Source organism: Macaca nemestrina, chromosome 2, assembly GCF_043159975.1.
Source record: "Macaca nemestrina isolate mMacNem1 chromosome 2, mMacNem.hap1, whole genome shotgun sequence".
Taxonomy (NCBI): domain Eukaryota; kingdom Metazoa; phylum Chordata; class Mammalia; order Primates; family Cercopithecidae; genus Macaca; species Macaca nemestrina.
In genome coordinates, this window is record NC_092126.1 from 54,520,279 (window position 1) to 54,537,571 (window position 17,293).

General features: G+C 35.3%; 1 protein-coding gene across 1 annotated transcript; it reads left to right on the forward strand.

Moving 5' to 3' along the window:
- Positions 1–297: 297 nt before the first annotated feature.
- LOC105463706 (arylacetamide deacetylase) lies at positions 298–16,745 on the forward strand. Its single transcript, XM_011710937.3, has 5 exons — positions 298–575; positions 3,683–3,905; positions 8,899–8,968; positions 12,919–13,090; positions 15,732–16,745. Exons 1-5 carry the CDS (start codon positions 438–440, stop codon positions 16,326–16,328), a joined length of 1,200 nt encoding a protein of 399 aa, XP_011709239.1. The 5' UTR covers positions 298–437; the 3' UTR covers positions 16,329–16,745.
- Positions 16,746–17,293: the final 548 nt, after the last annotated feature.

The window sequence follows — 17,293 nt, forward strand, 5'->3', positions numbered from 1 at the left end:
GTACATATATGTGTGTGTGTGTATATATATAATTTGTTTTTTCCATGATAAGCTATTTTAAAACAAAGATGCTGAATTCAGTATGTTTTCTATGGATAATTTTGTTAGAGTTAAAGAATTTTTTCCCAAGTTATTACTCAATACATGCTGTTTATTGGAATACAAATAACACTATGATCATTGACAAACTTTGCCCTAGTTTCCTGTTACTCATTAAACCTTGAAGTTGCACTTAACACAAGTGTATCTGGATAACAGATAAAATTTTGACCTTATTATGCCAACCCTTAAACTAAGTGAGCAACTCTATATTCAGAAGAGCAAGATAAAGCTTTTGGGTGGAGCTGAAGCACACTACTTATTAAAGTACACTATTCAGACACATCATGTAAGTTTACTTTCTGTGTTTCTAGAGACCAAGAAGCAGGACGTACACCATGGGAAGAAAATCACTGTACCTTCTGATTGGGGGGATCCTCATAGCATATTATATTTATACGCCTCTCTCAGATAACATTGAGGAGCCATGGAGATTGATGTGGATAAACGCACATCAGAAAACTATAGAAAATTTGGTAAGTTTGGAATTTTATGAATTCAGATGTGCATACACCACGAACTGACCCAGAGAATTAAGTTTTTCAAGATTCTATTCTTTTGATTTTTTGACTTATTCATCTTTTAAAATAAACGCTGTGGCCTCTGACAATATATTACTTAGAAACGTCGTTTGTTTTCTGTCTTATGTATTGGAATCATGTTAAAAAGCTATCAAGAACAGCAAGCAAGGAGTCATTTGAATAGGTTTTACTAAAAAGTACTTTGTTTAGGTAGCTTTAATGTCACGATAGTGGCTCTCCTTTGAATTATTATCTTAGGTATGGTTTGTTACCTAAATTTTATACTCAAATTAGAGATCATCTGATTATGCAGCACTGTGTTGGTTATAGATTTTTATGCATTTATCTTTAGAATTCAGAATATAGACTAAGGACACGTAAATAAGTTCTCAAGAAAAGATTCAATAGGCAGGCTGGTTGGCACATGCCTAGGATTAACCACGAGAGGCACAATATGCATAAATGAGAAGGGGAGGGAGACCTCGGTGTCCTGGCAACTGGCTGCTTGCCAGGGCAGCTTGAATGCTGGCAAACTAAAAAGGTGTAGCTCTCTCTGGATCCTTGAGGATATTTTACTATTACTTCTTTGGTTACTTTATTATCTTCATTAAAAAAAAAATCTCTTTTCAGAACTTAAACCAAATGAATGTTGTAACTCCTGGATTAATCTTTTACTATGCATTTATTCAACAATTCAACTCTGTCAAATCCTATTAGGCAAACAAGTGGTCTGTCCCCACACAGTTGACATTCTAGTGGTGGAGAAAAAATATAAATTAGAATTAAATGAATAAATGATTTTAATTCATGAGAAGTACCTTGAAGGAGGTAAGATGGAAAAAAGGAGTAATTTGGGCAGAAGGCAAGAGTGGGATACTGTATGTATGGCAAGAAAAAGCCATTCTGAAGAGGAAACATCTACTTAGGGACCAGAAGAATGAAAAGAAACCAACCGTTCTAAGTGCTCAGACAAATGTTTTCCAGCAGAGACAGCAGCAAGTACAAAAACCCCAGCTACAGAATATTGACAAGTCCAAGAAATCATATGAAACATTTGGGTTTAATGGGGAAATTGTTGCAATTAGTTTGGAGAGGTTAGAAGTCACATCATACAGTGCTTTGTGGGCACTGGTAGTAAGTTTTGATTTAATTCTGTATGTGATGCAGAACTATTAAAGATCTTTAAGAAAGGGACACATTTTTTTCCCTCATATTTGCTGTCTGTGCTACAATATGTGAGAGGTCTTTGATTTTTTTTTCTTGGAGTCTTTATATTAATTTTTTATTTATTTAAGCAATTATATATATATTCTTATCTGCTAGCCTTTTAATTCATTCATTCATTAATTCACTTACATTCTGCTCACAATTTATGAAAGTAACATATTTTCAGAGCTCTCAGTAGATATACTTTTTAAAGGTTGTTTTAATGCTTTTTCTTATTCCTGAATTATCTGCTTGTTTGTTTGCTTGCTTTTTTGTGGTCAATTATGCTCCTGGTTTGTCCCTTTTTTCCTGATTAGTTTTGCTGGCTTCTCTGAAATGTCTGGCAATCTTTGAGTGTTCATACCCTTTATTAAATGTTTACATTATGAACATTACATCAAGAATCAAACTACTAGATTGAGAATCCTGGTAAATATCATTTACTAGCTGTGTAGGCATAGATGACATATTTAACCTTCCTGGGCTCACTTTCCTCCTATCTGACATGGATATGAAAATGTTATCTTCCTCCCGTATAAGCAAGTTGTTAATATTACTGAGATGACAACAATAGAGTGCTCAGAACTGACTCATTCTACAGTGAAAGGATGGGCTGCAGGCATGCAAGCTGCCCTCCCTTTTTCTCCCACTCATTCCTTCCCTCCCAACCCTGACTCTCAGCTCCCACGTACAACCAGCTGCATAGCCACACCTCACTGCACCTCCCTATTTCTAAACTAAACCAGTTCCTCGACCTGCCAGGGTTTTTCCTTTTCTTACTTGGTTAGCAAAAGACTTAGGAAAAGGTATTTATTTCAAGTCTCAGATAAAATTGCTTTTCCAGTTGCTACTCCCAGGTAGCTCTTTGTAATTGCCTGCTGTTTGCTCCCAAAGTACCTTGTACAGAGCTCTGTAATATATTTACATTGTTTGGTAACCATTTATTTATCTGTCTTTCACACTTAACTCTGAGATGCTTGAGAAGAGCATTTGTCTGGTTCATCTCTGAAACCCTAAAGCTTGGTAGAGAACCTGACACATTTTAGTGAAATAGGAACTAAATCAGTAGCAGGGGTCAATATGAAACTTCATCTTTGCTCTCTGAAGGTTGCTGAAAGTCAACTGACAGGTCTGGTTAATAGAAGAAAAAGGCATATACATTTTTTAGCATACTTAATAGACTTACAAAATATAAAATCTCAAAGAAATGGCCAGATGGGTGACCTTTTATTTTTATTTTTATTTTTATTTTTAAACTATCTTGAGGTTACAGAAAAAATGATGGCTTGGCCAAAAAATGTTATGGTGGCAAGACAGGTTATGGGAAGAAGAGAAGAGGAGACATGGTTAGTAAAAGTGGTCTTGTTAGGTACATGGATCCTCATAGGTAGTAGCCCTCAGAGAGAATAGATGGTAAAAATTTCTTTCAGACCTTTAAAGGTGTCAGATTCTCAGTAGATTTTTCCCAAATCTGGACAAATGAAGGCTCTCAGAGAAAGCCTGCATTAATGCAGATTTTCTCTGCAGATGCAAATCACCTTCACAAAAGAAAAGCTTTCCAGCTATTCTTGTATTTCCAGCCCTTCTGAAAAGCCACCTTGCAATATGTCAAGGAGATATATTTTGGGATGAAATATTTTTATTTCCTTCACAGTATACTCCCTCTTTTTTAAGAACCACCCTAGGCATCACCTTCGAATTTCTGGTTTCTTTTAAAAGGACCAAACAAGATTCATGCATGAAAATTTAGTTCATTCCATTTGAGTTTATTAAGGATTAATGTGTACCTGTGAGTCCATAGATCTCTTTGCCATTTGATACTTGAATTTTAAGATGTTTTTGAATTTCATTTTTAGGCTACATTTGTGGAGCTGCTGGGACTTCACCACATTATGGATTCTTTGAAGGTTGTCTGGAGCTTTTATGAAGTCCCACCAACCTCAGATGAAAATGTCACTGTGACTGAGACAAAATTCAACAACATTCTTGTTCGAGTATATGTGCCAAAGAGAAAGTCTGAAGTACTAAGAAGGGGGTTGTTTTATATCCATGGTGGAGGCTGGTGCATGGGAAGTGCTGGTAAGTGAATGCTTTGAAAAATCTCTGTCACTGAGGTAGTTCGCAAACATTTTACTAAGTCTTCAGTAGGTACACATGCCCTTTGGCATGGACATTAATGCCTCTTTTATCTTCTCGTACTTTGTTCTGATGGCAAAGTTTTACTTTTCCTTGAATCTTTATATCACTCTTTTCCGCATATGCATTTCCTCATCAACCCAGGTAGAGGTGAGAAGACACTTTTTTTTTCTATTTATTGCAATTACTCTAAGAAAGCCGTGTTATTTCTATCATTCTCCACTTGATGTTACAGAACCATTTAATGTTTTCATCCATTTACTCATGGGTACTATATGCCTGGTAATATTTTGAGATCTTTGAATATATTTTTGAATAGACAAAATTTCCTCACACCTGTAATCCCAGCACTTTGGGAGGCCAAGGCGAGTGGATCACTTGAGATCAGGAGTTTGAGACCAGTCTGGCCAACATGGTGAAACCCCGTGTCTACTAAAAAAAATACAAAAATTAGCCAGGCATGGTAGCAGGTGCATGTTATCCCAGCTACTTGGGAGGCTGAGGCAGGATAATCTCTTGAACCCAGGAGGTGGAGGTCACAGTGAGCCAAGATCGCACCATTGCACTCCAGCCTGGGCAACAGAGCAAGACTCTGCCTCAAATTAATAATAATAATAATAATAATAATAATAATAATAATAATAATTCCTGTCTTCCTGTCTTCTTGGAGCTTACATTCTAATGGAGACAATCTTTAATCAATTGATAAATAACTAAAAAATGCAGTGTGTTTTAAAGTGATAAATGTAGGAAATAATAGGCCAGAATGTTAGAAGAAAAACCTTAGACAAATTGGCACCGTCCCAAACCAGAATAGGTTCAGAGAGTCTTCAGCGCTGCCTCATGGTTGAAGAAGAGTTACGAATAGAAAAAGGAAAGTGACATTTAGAAAACAGAAGTGAGGTACAGAAATAGGCGGATTGGTTACAGCTCAGCGTTTGCCTTATTTGAAACTGATTTGACAAGTTGGTTACCTTTGGCTGAAACTCAGTGATTGGGACAAGAGTAGATTACACATCCAATTAAGTTACAACTCACTATGTATCGAGAAACCTTTAAACTATGGAAAGAGGCAACTGTAGGCTAAACTTAGTTTATTTGGCAAGAGTAACCAAGATTGGGTGTGAAGGTTGTATATTTCTTGATGTATAGAATTACAGCAGAAAGAGAAAAACGTTTAGAAGTGGAAGCACTAGGATAAAAGTCCCAATTGTGTGAGAAAATCACCTAACCCACCTGAGCTCTAGGGCTCTTGATATTTATCTGTTTACCTCCAATGAATACAGTATAGATTAACTGGAGGAGTGAAGATTGGACTGGGCCTACTAAGTTAAGAACTCTGAACTCTAGAGAGGAAGAATAAATTAGTCCTGAAAAGAAAATGTTACAAGCTTGAAATTAAGCAGATTTGTCCATTGATGTGGGAAGTTAGATGAAAAAAAAGACAGAAAAAAATGAGAGAGACACCTGAATGAGTGCCTTGTTTCTGACAGGCTGACTGGGAGGGTGAGAACAGATTTCTGGGGAATGCAAACAAAATTGTTGGGTGAAGGAATAAGCAGACAGCAAAGCACTGAGGTGGTCAAAAAAGTCAAAAATGAAAAGAAAGCCAAAGAAGGTGAGAACCTCAAGAAAGACGAAATAATAAAAGTACTGGATTGTGTAGAAATGTCAAGTAAGTAGGATGGAAGTATGTCTCTTGGATGTTGAACTTTTTATGTTAATATTGTTGAGGAGAGACTTGTTGACATGACGGATATTCACAGAGAAACACATCACAGCAAGCAAAAAGAGAGACAGAAGAATATAAAATGGTAAGAATAATTGCTGGCCTTGTATTGATGGAACATATCGCAAAATAATAAGAGCTATTTATGACAAACTCACAGCCAGTATCATACTGAGCGGGCAAAAACTGGAAGCATTCCCTTTGAAAACTGGCACAACACAGGGATGCCCTCTCTCACTACTCCTATTCAACATAGTGTTGGAAGTTCTGGCTAGGGCAATCAGGCAAGAGAAAGAAATCAAGGGTATTCCATTAAGAAAAGAAGAAGTCAAATTGTCCCTGTTTGCAGATGATATGATTTTATATTTAGAAAATCCCATTGTCTCAGCTCAAAATCTCCTTAAACTGATAAGCAACTTCAGCAAAGTCTCAGGATACAAAATTAATGTGCAAAAATCACAAGCATTCTTATACACCAGTAACAGACAAACAGAGAGTCAAATCGTTAATTAACTCCCATTCACAATTGCTTCAAAGAGAATAAAACACCTAGGAATCCAACTTACAAGGGATGTAAAGGACCTCTTCAAGGAGAACTACAAACCACTGCTCAGTAAAATAAAAGAGGACACAAACAAATGGAAGAACATACCATGCTCATGGACAGGAAGAATCAATATTGTGAAAATGGCTACACTGCCCAAGGTAATTTATAGATTCAATGCCATCCCCATCAAGCTACCAATGAGTTTCTTCACAGAATTGGAAAAAACTGCTTTAAAGTTCATATGGAACCAAAAAAGAGCCCGCATCTCCAAGACAATCCTAAGTCAAAAAACAAAGCTGGAGACATCACGCTACCTGACTTCAAACTATACTACAAGGCTACAGTAACCAAAACAGCATGGTACTGGTACCAAAACAGAGATATAGACCAATGGAACAGAAGAGAGCCCTCAGAAATAATTCCACACATCTACAGCCATCTGATCTTCGACAAACTTGAGAGAAACAAGAAATGGGGAAAGGATTCCCTATTTAATAAATGGTGCTGGGAAAATTGGCTACCCATAAGTAGAAAGCTGAAATTGGATTCTTTCCTTACTTCTTATACGAAAATTAATTCAGGATGGATTAGAGACTTAAATGTTAGACCTAATACCATAAAAACCCTAGAAGAAAGCCTAGGCAATACCATTCAGGACATAGGCACGGGCAAGGACTTCATGTCTAAAACACCAAAAGTAATGGCAACAAAAACCAAAATTGAGAAATGGGATCTGATTAAACTAAAGAGCTTCTGCACAGCAAAAGAAACTACCATCAGAGTGAACAGGCAACCTACAGAATGGGAGAAAATTTTTGCAATCTGACAAAGGGCTAATATCCAGAACTCATCTGACAAAGGGCTAATATCCAGAAACTATAAAGAACTCAATCAAATTTACAAGAAAAAAACAAACAACCCCATCAAGAAGTGGGCAAAGGATATGAACAGACACTTCTCAAAAGAAGACATTCATACAGCCAACAGACACATGAAAAAAATGCTCATCATCACTCACCATCAGAGAAATGCAAATCAAAACCACAATGATATACTATCTCACACCAGTTAGAATGGCAATCATTAAAAAATCAGGAAACAACAGGTGCTGGAGAGGATGTGGAGAAATAGGGACACTTTTACACTGTTGGTGGGACTGTAAACTAGTTCAACCATTGTGGAAAACAGTGTGGCGACTCCTCAAGGATCTAGAACTAGAAATACCATTTGACCCAGTCAACCCATTACTGGGGATATACCCAAAGGATTATAAGTCATGCTGCTATAAAGACACATGCACACTTATGTTTATTGCGGCACTATTCACAATAACAAAGACTTGGAATCAACCCAAATGTCCGTCAGTGACAGACTGGATTAAGAAAATGTGGCACATATATACCATGGAGTACTATGCAGCCATAAAAAGGATGAGTTCATGTCCTTTGTAGGGACACGGATGAAGCTGGAAACCATCATTCTCAGCAAACTATCGCAAGAACAGAAAACTAAATACCGCATGTTCTCACTCATAGCTGGGAATTGAACAATGAGATCACTTGGACACAGGAAGGGGAACATCACACACCAGGTCCTATTGTGGGGAGGGGGGGAGGGATAGCATTAGGAGATATATCTAATGTAAATGATGAGTTAATGGGTGCAGCACACCAACACGGCACATGCATACATATGTAACAAACCTGCATGTTGTGCACATGTACCCTAGAACTTAAAGTCTAAAAAAGAAAAAAAAGAATAATTGCTGGCCTTAAAAGGACTTAGTTGTGAAATAAGCAAGAAAATTATAGATTGAAACGAGAGCTAAGTAAGAGCATTTTCTTTTATTTTTGTGCAGGAGAAATATAAACAAGTTGGTAGACTGAAATAAATGAAGGTAATAAGTAGAAATACGTTAGCCAAGTAATGGGCTGGGAGTGTTGACTGATAGATACACATCCCAGAGGAAATGAAAGGGAAGAAAATTTAGAGCACTAGTAAAATAATTGGATATAGAGAGGAAGGTTGGAAATGGAAAAAAAGAGTATTACGTCTTCCTCTTAGACAAGAGAAAAAGAGGCAAAGACAGGCCTCAGCTAAGTATATTCTTAAAGTAGTAGTACAGATGCAAGCAGTAAGTTCTAGTGTTTGTTTAAGGGGACCTAGTTCTATTCCACTTATATTCAGGTGCCTTTTCTATTGTCCCGTGCAGACTTAGGTGATCCTTCTATGTTGCTACAATTCTGTCTGCATCTCCTTGGCTCACATATCTGACAACATGTTGGTCAAGTTAGCGACTTGTCTTTTTATCTTTGTATACCCATCATCTAAAACAGAGCCAAATCATTACCTCCTTCCAGTAACAGAGCTGGGTTAATCTAGAGAATGAGTCTGACATAGAAGGATCAATGGCAAAATGTGCAAGACAAAAGATAAAAGGCAGGGAGAGCATTAGGAGGTTCGCTGGGAAACTTGAATTCCACTGAGTCGTGGATGGATGGCTTCTTATAAATACAGTGTTAAATTTGTCTCTCCTGTTTTAAGGTAAAACAGAACTTCCAGAACGTGAAAGAAGTGCAGCAGGATTTTTTTGTGAAGGAAACAGCCTTGTCTTCGTTTGTCTATTTTACTAATATGTTGCTTTTATCCTTTTATTTCAGCTATAAATGATTATGACTTGCTGTCAAGATGGACAGCAGACCGACTTGATGCTGTCGTCATATCAACCAAGTAAGAGCTGTGCTGTTTGGTTTTCTGGCCAGATTCCTGACATGCCAAGATTCTCTCAGCTTTCTTTTTTTGTTTGTTTGTTGTGAGTGTGTGTGTGTGTGTGTGTGTGTGTGTGTGTGTGTCACAGTCTCACTCTGTCACCTAGGCTGGAGTGCAGTGGTAGGATCTCAGCTCGCTGCAACCTCTGTCCTGGGTTCAAGTGATTCTCAAACCTCAGCCTCCCGAGTAGCTGGGATTACAGGCGCGAATCACCACGCCCAGCTAATTTTTGTATTTTCAGTAGAGATGGGGGTTTCACCATGTTGGTCAGGCAGGTCTCGAGCTCCTGACCTCAAGTTATCTGCCCTCCTCAGCCTCCTAAAATACTGGGATTACAGGCGTGTGCCACCACGCTCAGTCAATTCTCTCAGCTTTCTCAGCCGATGCATGATTATGCCAAAAATAAATGTTTCTCAGATGACACTAAGTAGGCAATTGCAAGTGAGTGCTAGGCCTGACCTGATTAGAGCTGAGAAAAAAAAAATCTGTATATGTGTGTACACGTGTTATTTAGGCAAAAAGAAACAACAAAAAGTAAAAAAACAAATTGTTTTCACATAAATTCAAACTGTATCATTTATGGACATAATTACCTGAATGATATTTCCTTTCAATCCTTAATTCACAGTCTTTAAAAATGAGTGCCCTGGAGTCACAGGGTCATCTATAAAAGTGCATCATAAATAATTTCCATCTCAGATGGTCATTGTGAAGAGTAAGTGATAACATCCTTGAAACAGACTTAGCCCAGTGTATAGCACTTGGTGAGCCTAAACTGTAGGCTATATAATTTTAAATATTTAAAATTTTTATATTTAAAATATAGCCTACAGTTTAGGCTCACCAAGTGCTATACACTGCACTAAGTATATTAAAAATTTATTATCAAATTAAACAAAATAGATGAGTTCATATAAAATTGTGTTAAATAATCCACTTATGGAAAGAGCACTTAGGGACAGTAAAATTAGGGGTGGATTGCTGGGTAGACCCATGCCAGAGTAGTATATATTTAAATTGAAATTTCAGAAAGTAAATGAACAGTTAAAAAATTACATACTCATCCCCATTTGTCAAGTTAAATCATTATTATAATGTTGGGACATAATCTTGATCAATATTTGGTTGTATGTGATCACTCATAAATGTAGTGGCTAGAATAATATTTTGTAAAATGCAGTTAGAAAATCCAGGCTTATGGTGTTTTGCATTCCAACTTTATTCTTAAAGAGAATTTTCTTAAATATGGCAAGTCAAATTACAGGATAAGACCTACACCTGTGTTTGATTCATTGAAATGACTAATAAATCACATGCACTTGAAAGATAAAATATACTTTAAAATATGTATGAAATGTATGCCTTACCTTCAAATATTCTCATTTTATTGATATTAAAGATGAAGAACTCCAACATTAAAAGATAGATAATTTTGGTTCTATTTAAATTAAAATGACCATTAAGCTCATGAAAAGATGCTCAATATCATTAGTCATTAGAGAAACGCAAGTCAAAACCACAATGAAATACCGCTTCACACCCATTAGGATGGGTATAATATATATATTTAAAAAGATAATAACAAGTGTTGGTGGGGACATGGAAAAATCAGAATTCTCTATACTACTGGTGCGAATAAACACTTTGACAGCTCCTTAAAACGTCAAACAGAGTTACCATATTGACCCAGTATTTCCATTTCTAGGTGTATACACAAGAGAAATGAAAACATGCCCATATAAAAACTTGTATGTTTGTAGAAGCATTATTCATAAACCTTAAAAGTGGAAGCAACCCAATGTTCATGAACTGATAAATAGATGGATAAAATGTGGTATATCTATACAACTGAATATTTAAAATTCAATCAAATATTTAAATCAAATGCGGCATATCTATACAGATATTCAGTTGTGTAAATATACCACATTTTATTAATCCATTTATCAGTTAATTATTCATTTGTTAATAGAAGGACTGCTACAGTATGGACAAATCTTGAAAATATTATGCTAGATGAAACAAGTCAGTCACAAATGGCAAGTTTTGTGATTCCATTTATAGAAAATGTCCAAAATAGGGCAAATGAGTAGAGACAGAATGTAGATTAATGGTTGCCTATGGTTGGGTTTGGAGGATGGGGAGAAATGAGAAGTGACTACTAATGGGTATAGGGTTTCCTTTCAGCGTGAGGAAAATCTTCCAAAATTGATTGTGGCAATGATTGCACAACTCTGAATATATTGAAAATCACTGAATTGCATACTTATAATGTGTTAATTTCATGGGTTATGAATGTCTCAGTAAAATGGTTATGTTAAAAATTCAGGTCGGGTGCAGTGGCTCATGCCTGTAATCCCAACACTTTGGGAGGCCGAGGCAGGTGGATCACGAGATCAGGAGTTCGAGCCCAGCCTGGCCAACATGGTGAAACTCCATCTCTACTAAAAATACAAAAATTAGCCAGGTGTGGTGGTGGGCACCAGCTACTCGGGAGGTTGAGGCAGGAGAATTGCTTGAACCTGGGAGTTGGAGGTTGCGGTGAGCTGAGATCGTGCCACTGGACTCCAGCCTGGGCGACAGAGCTAGACTTTGTCATTAGCAGAAATCTTAAAGTTTGTGTGTGTGTATATATGTGGGTATAGACATATATGTACTTTAAACAGTTTTAAATACATATATACTTTTTCAAATCCAAAATATAAAAACACTTACCAATTAATAGAAGTATAGGGGAAAGAGTCAGAAAGACAATTTACAGAAAAGGATATCCAAATCATCAAACAATATATGAAAATGTACTGTATACATCAGGAAAATACAAATTAAGACTATTGCGATACCTTTATATACTCAAAATTATAGATAAAATGAGAAAGACATAAAATACCAAGTGTTGATGAGGTTTTGAATCAACAGCACTTCCATAAGCTCTGGTTTAAGAATGACTTGGTAAACTACTTAGCAAAACTCTTTGACATTATTAAGTAAAGCTTATGCATACCTCTGTTACTATCAGTAGCACAGGTATATATCAACAAGAATACATCCATATGATCACAAAAAAAACATGTACTAGAATATTCATAGCAGCACTGTTTGTGCCCAAGACTGCAAGCAGTCTAAATCCCCATAACATTTTTTTAATCTGGAAAAATATTTATTTAGTATTTATTGTTTGTTTAATTATTTGCAAGAATATTTAATATGTGATCTACCCTCTTAATGAATTTTTAAATTTGCATTATTTTTGACTCTACAGCAGATCTGTAGAGCTTATTCAACTTGTTTGACTGAAACTTTATGCCAGCTGATCAGTAACTCCCCATTTCCTCCTCCCCACAGCCCTTGCAACCATAGTTTCACTCTGATTCTATGAATTTGACTATTTTAGACACCTTATATAAGTGGAAACATACAGTATTGGTTATTCCACGACTGGCTTATTTCACTTAGCCCGTCAACATGTTAATGGCTGAATGATTTGTGGTATATTCAAACAATAGAGTACTATACAGGAAGGTAGAAGCAATGTGAATGAGGATCAGAAACATAATGTTGAACAATTGAAACCAGATACATAGTATATGCTATATGATTTCATTTATTTAAAGGCAAAAACTAGGCAAAATTAATTTATGCTGTTATGTCAAATTAGTGGTTACTTTAGGAATTAAAGAGAGTAAACAAAAGGTTTCTGGGATGCTGGAAATGTTATATTTCATGATCTGAGTGCTGATTATGTGGCTGTGTTTAGTTTGAAAATTAAAGAAATTATATACTTATGTGCACTTCCAGCATGTACTAGGTTGGTGCAAAAGTTATTGCGGTTTTGCCATTATTTTGCACCAATAATATATTATGTTCTAATAAAAACAAAAAAATGTGTGAACTATGTTTTCTCTCTACAGCTACAGATTAGCACCTAAGTATCATTTCCCAATTCAATTTGAAGATGTATATAACGCCTTAAGTTGGTTCTTACGTAAAACAGTTCTTGCAAAATACGGTGTGAACCCTGAGAGAATCGGTATTTCTGGAGATAGTGCAGGAGGGAATTTAGCTGCAGCAGTGACTCAACAGGTATGATGTTGATAGTTTCTATGCTTTTTAAAAATAGTCTACTTATAAACATATTTAATGCATGTATTAAAATATAAATGCAAATAGAAGATATTAATTTTTTGAAACTATTAAAGAGAATATTGAGAAGAAATGACTAAAACATTATAATGTCAATCTCTGCTTCTGTCATAGATTTTTTTTTCTTTCTTAAGGGAATGTTAACTCTTTGGATAAATCATTAATTTGAAATTATAGCCTGCATGTGGTAGCTCAGAAGTGCAATCCCAGCGTGCTCTGAGAGACCAAGGCAAAAGGATCACTTGAGACCAGGAGTTTGATAGCAGCCTGGGAAATACAGTGAGACCCTGTCTCCACAAAAATAAAGGAATAAATAAATGAATAAATAAATAAATAAATAAATAATAAGAAAAGAAAAATTAGCCTGGCATAATAGTGTGAGTTTGTAGTCCTAGCTACCTGGGAGGCTGAGGAGGCTGAGGCGGAAGGATCTCTTAAGCATAGGAGTTCAAGGTTACAGTAAGCTATAATCATGCCTCTGTACTCCAGCCTGGTTGACAGAGTAAGGTCCTGTCTCTTAAAAGCATAAACAATAAAATAATATGTGTCAGTAAAATATTATACTAAGTAGGTGAATGAGATCATGTAATTGTGAGACTAATGATCCTATTACCCTATTAGAGGTTCAGACGAATTCATAGAACCTTTGATGGCATATTCCTCTATTACCATAACAATAATCCTATTTTTAGAAAATTATCAACACATTCAAAGATTCCCATGCTACTTACAAAGAAGAAATATGAAGAATTCAAAAGATTTTTGTATGTAGATGTAAAATCAGATCTTTTTATCGTCATTTAATGATGATATAATAATAATAAATGGCATTTTTGCCCCAGATTATATGTAGAATAGATTTTGTTTTTATGATGAAGAAACACTGCTATTGATTGTTTAAACATCTAAACTCTTTTCCCATGTAGTAGTCGGAAAGGGACTATTTTCCCATGGAGTGGCAGTCAGGAGAAGGAGCTACCTAAGATCTTCTCTCTAAGAATGTATGTAGAAGGTTAGATTTTATTAGTTGACTTTAGTTACAAATGAGGGTTCTAAAGCAATTTTAAAACATTGCTGTTATTGGTTTTGTTAATTACATTTACTTATAATTTTTCACACTTAAAAGCATTTTGACTGCTAGAATCTGTTGAACAATATTCTTAAAAGTAAAGATTTATAATTGCACTTTGTTTCAATCATAAGACAGAACAAGTATTTGAAACTTCACAGGTAGATTTCTAATCATTACGATAAATTTCATAATGTAGCAGCAAAAGCATTAGATTGGACATCAGGAAACTTGGAGATGCAGTAATTTCTAGAATTGATACTGGCTTAATCTCTTTAAATAAATATTCATTTTCTCTCCTGTAAGAAAAATGAACTCTTTCAACTTTAAAGAGTTGTTTGAGGGTCATATGAATAAATTTATATAAAAATGCTTGGCAACTTGTACCAATCTTTACAAATAGTCTCCAAAATGGTCTATTTTGATAATTATAGTTAAAATGTAGATAAATACCACAATTTGCAAAATATTTGAGGTTACATCTAATAATATCTGTAATTTTATGTAGAAGTTCTATACATCTTTTATAGTATATTATACACTTTGAAAACATAAAATTATTTTTTAACCTATATGTTTTCACAATTTAAAACATATTTTGTAATATTTCATTCTTATAAGTCTCCTTTTTTCCTACCTGGTATTGGTATATCTCTTTTTACAGACTGATTATTACAAATATTAGCACAATAGACTTGATATAGAAGATGATGTTAATAGACCATTTCACAGAGAAGTCTTGCCCAAATCTCCTAAAGTAACATGTCACTTTAGCATCAAAGCCATGTCAGAAACCTCTATTAAGTGATCCTTCTTCTTCATAGCAAAGCTTATTAATATACTGGTATATTTTAATAATTTTTTTTGAGACAGTGTCTCACTCTGTCTCCCAGGCTGGAGTACAGTGGTGTTTTCTCAGCTCACTGCAACCTCCACTTCACGGGTTCAAGCAATTCTTGTGTCTCAGCCTCCTGAGTAGCTTGAATGACGGGTGTGTGCTACCACACCTGGCTAATTTTTGTATTTTTAGTCAAGACAGGTTTTTGCCATGTTAGCCAGCTGGTCTCGAACTCCTGACCTCAAGCAATTCACCCACTTCAGCCTTCCAAAGTGCTGGGATTACAGGATTGAGCCACAATACCAGGCCTATTTTAATATACTCTTACATGAATAGAAGAGAATATTTATGCAGTTCTTCTGGTTATCATTCCTAGTAGAAAGTATAGGAGATTGACTTTGTAATGATCACTTAGATCTTTTTGTATTATCCATAAAGCATATATGACAGATGATTTTCCTTAAGTTGAAAATACTGATGAATATCTAGCTCTAGAAACCCATTTCGAATGTTAGAAAGTTTGTTGTGATGGTATGTTTCATTTATTACTTAAGTCTTTTTGAGATCATGAATAGATAGATAGATAAAGACAAGAGAGATAGATAGATAATCTTATTAGGGCTACTTTATTGTTTTAAATGAAAATGATTTGTGCAAATCATCTTGTTTCTCAGCTCCTTGATGACCCAGATGTCAAGATCAAACTCAAGATCCAGGCTTTAATTTATCCTGCCCTTCAGCCTCTTGATGTAGATTTACCATCATATCAAGAAAATTCAAATTTTCTAATTCTATCCAAATCACTCATGGTCAGATTCTGGAGTGAATATTTTACCACTGATAGATCACTTGAAAAAGCCATGCTTTCCAGACAACATGTACCTGTGGAATCAAGTCATCTCTTCAAATTTGTTAATTGGAGTTCCCTGCTCCCTGAGAGGTTTATAAAAGGACATGTTTATAACAACCCAAATTATGGCAGTTCTGAGCTGGCTAAAAAATATCCAGGGTTCCTAGATGTGAGGGCAGCCCCTTTGTTGGCTGATGACAAAAAATTACATAGTTTACCCCTGACCTATGTCATCACCTGTCAATATGATCCCTTAAGAGATGATGGACTCATGTATGTCACCCGACTTCGCAACGCTGGAGTTCAGGTTACTCATAACCATGTTGAGGATGGATTCCATGGAGCATTTTCAATTCTGGAACTTAAAATTAGTCACAGACTTATAAATCAGTATATTGAGTGGCTAAAGGAAAATCTATAGTAAAACATGTAGCTATAACATATTTTTTAAAATAAAGTAAATCTCAAAACCTCAGAAAATTTGCATTAGAAATTGGCCTTTCTTAGAATGGTCTAATTAAGTTCCACATGTAGCATAATTCTTAAATAGTCACTTTTCTGTTTTTTTTTCTTACTGTGGGATTTCATTTCAATTTTCTACATTGTCTATTTGCTTTTTCTGAAATTTTCCTTCTTACACTGTTAATCTTATTTTTAAAAATATTACATTCTTGTATACTTTATTTTTGTGTGTTGGCTACTATTTACAATGCAGGAGAATAAATGTGAGCAAATATTGCCTGTCTGAATAATGTCCAGATTTTAATCAATGTTCATTTACAACCTGAAACATTCCTAATCACAGATATGAATTAAATGCCAATTCTTTTCAAAAGCAGTTGTCTCAGTGAAATGTCAATTTATTACCACAGTAAATTTCTCTATGTAACACTTTTAGAATTCAGGTACCAAGTGTTAAACTAATCAATGCTAAAATATATATATATATATATATATATATATATATATATATATATATGTCTCACTGTGGTACTTTGGGGAATTAGCTGCTTTTTATTTGAGGAAAGGTAAAGAAACTGAAGTTTAGTAAAGACAGAAGAAATATTTGGGATGAAAACTTACCTAACAGCCAAAGACTACAGATGTGGAAGTCACTGGCCAATGATAGAAAAATCAAAGAAAATTTTAATCTCTGAAAATCCCATCCCAATATTGCAGGGAGAAAAATAAATAAAATGGAATATATTTAATGCTGGGCAGAATTACTTGTATTGACTATGAACTATGTAGTGTATTCTAATTATAAAGAAGCCCAACTACGGCAGTCTTCAGATGGTGCAGAAGCTCCACATCATTATCGGGGACTAAAGCTTTTTCTATCTTTGTACTCACTGATATGGTTTGACTGTGTCCCCACCCAAATCT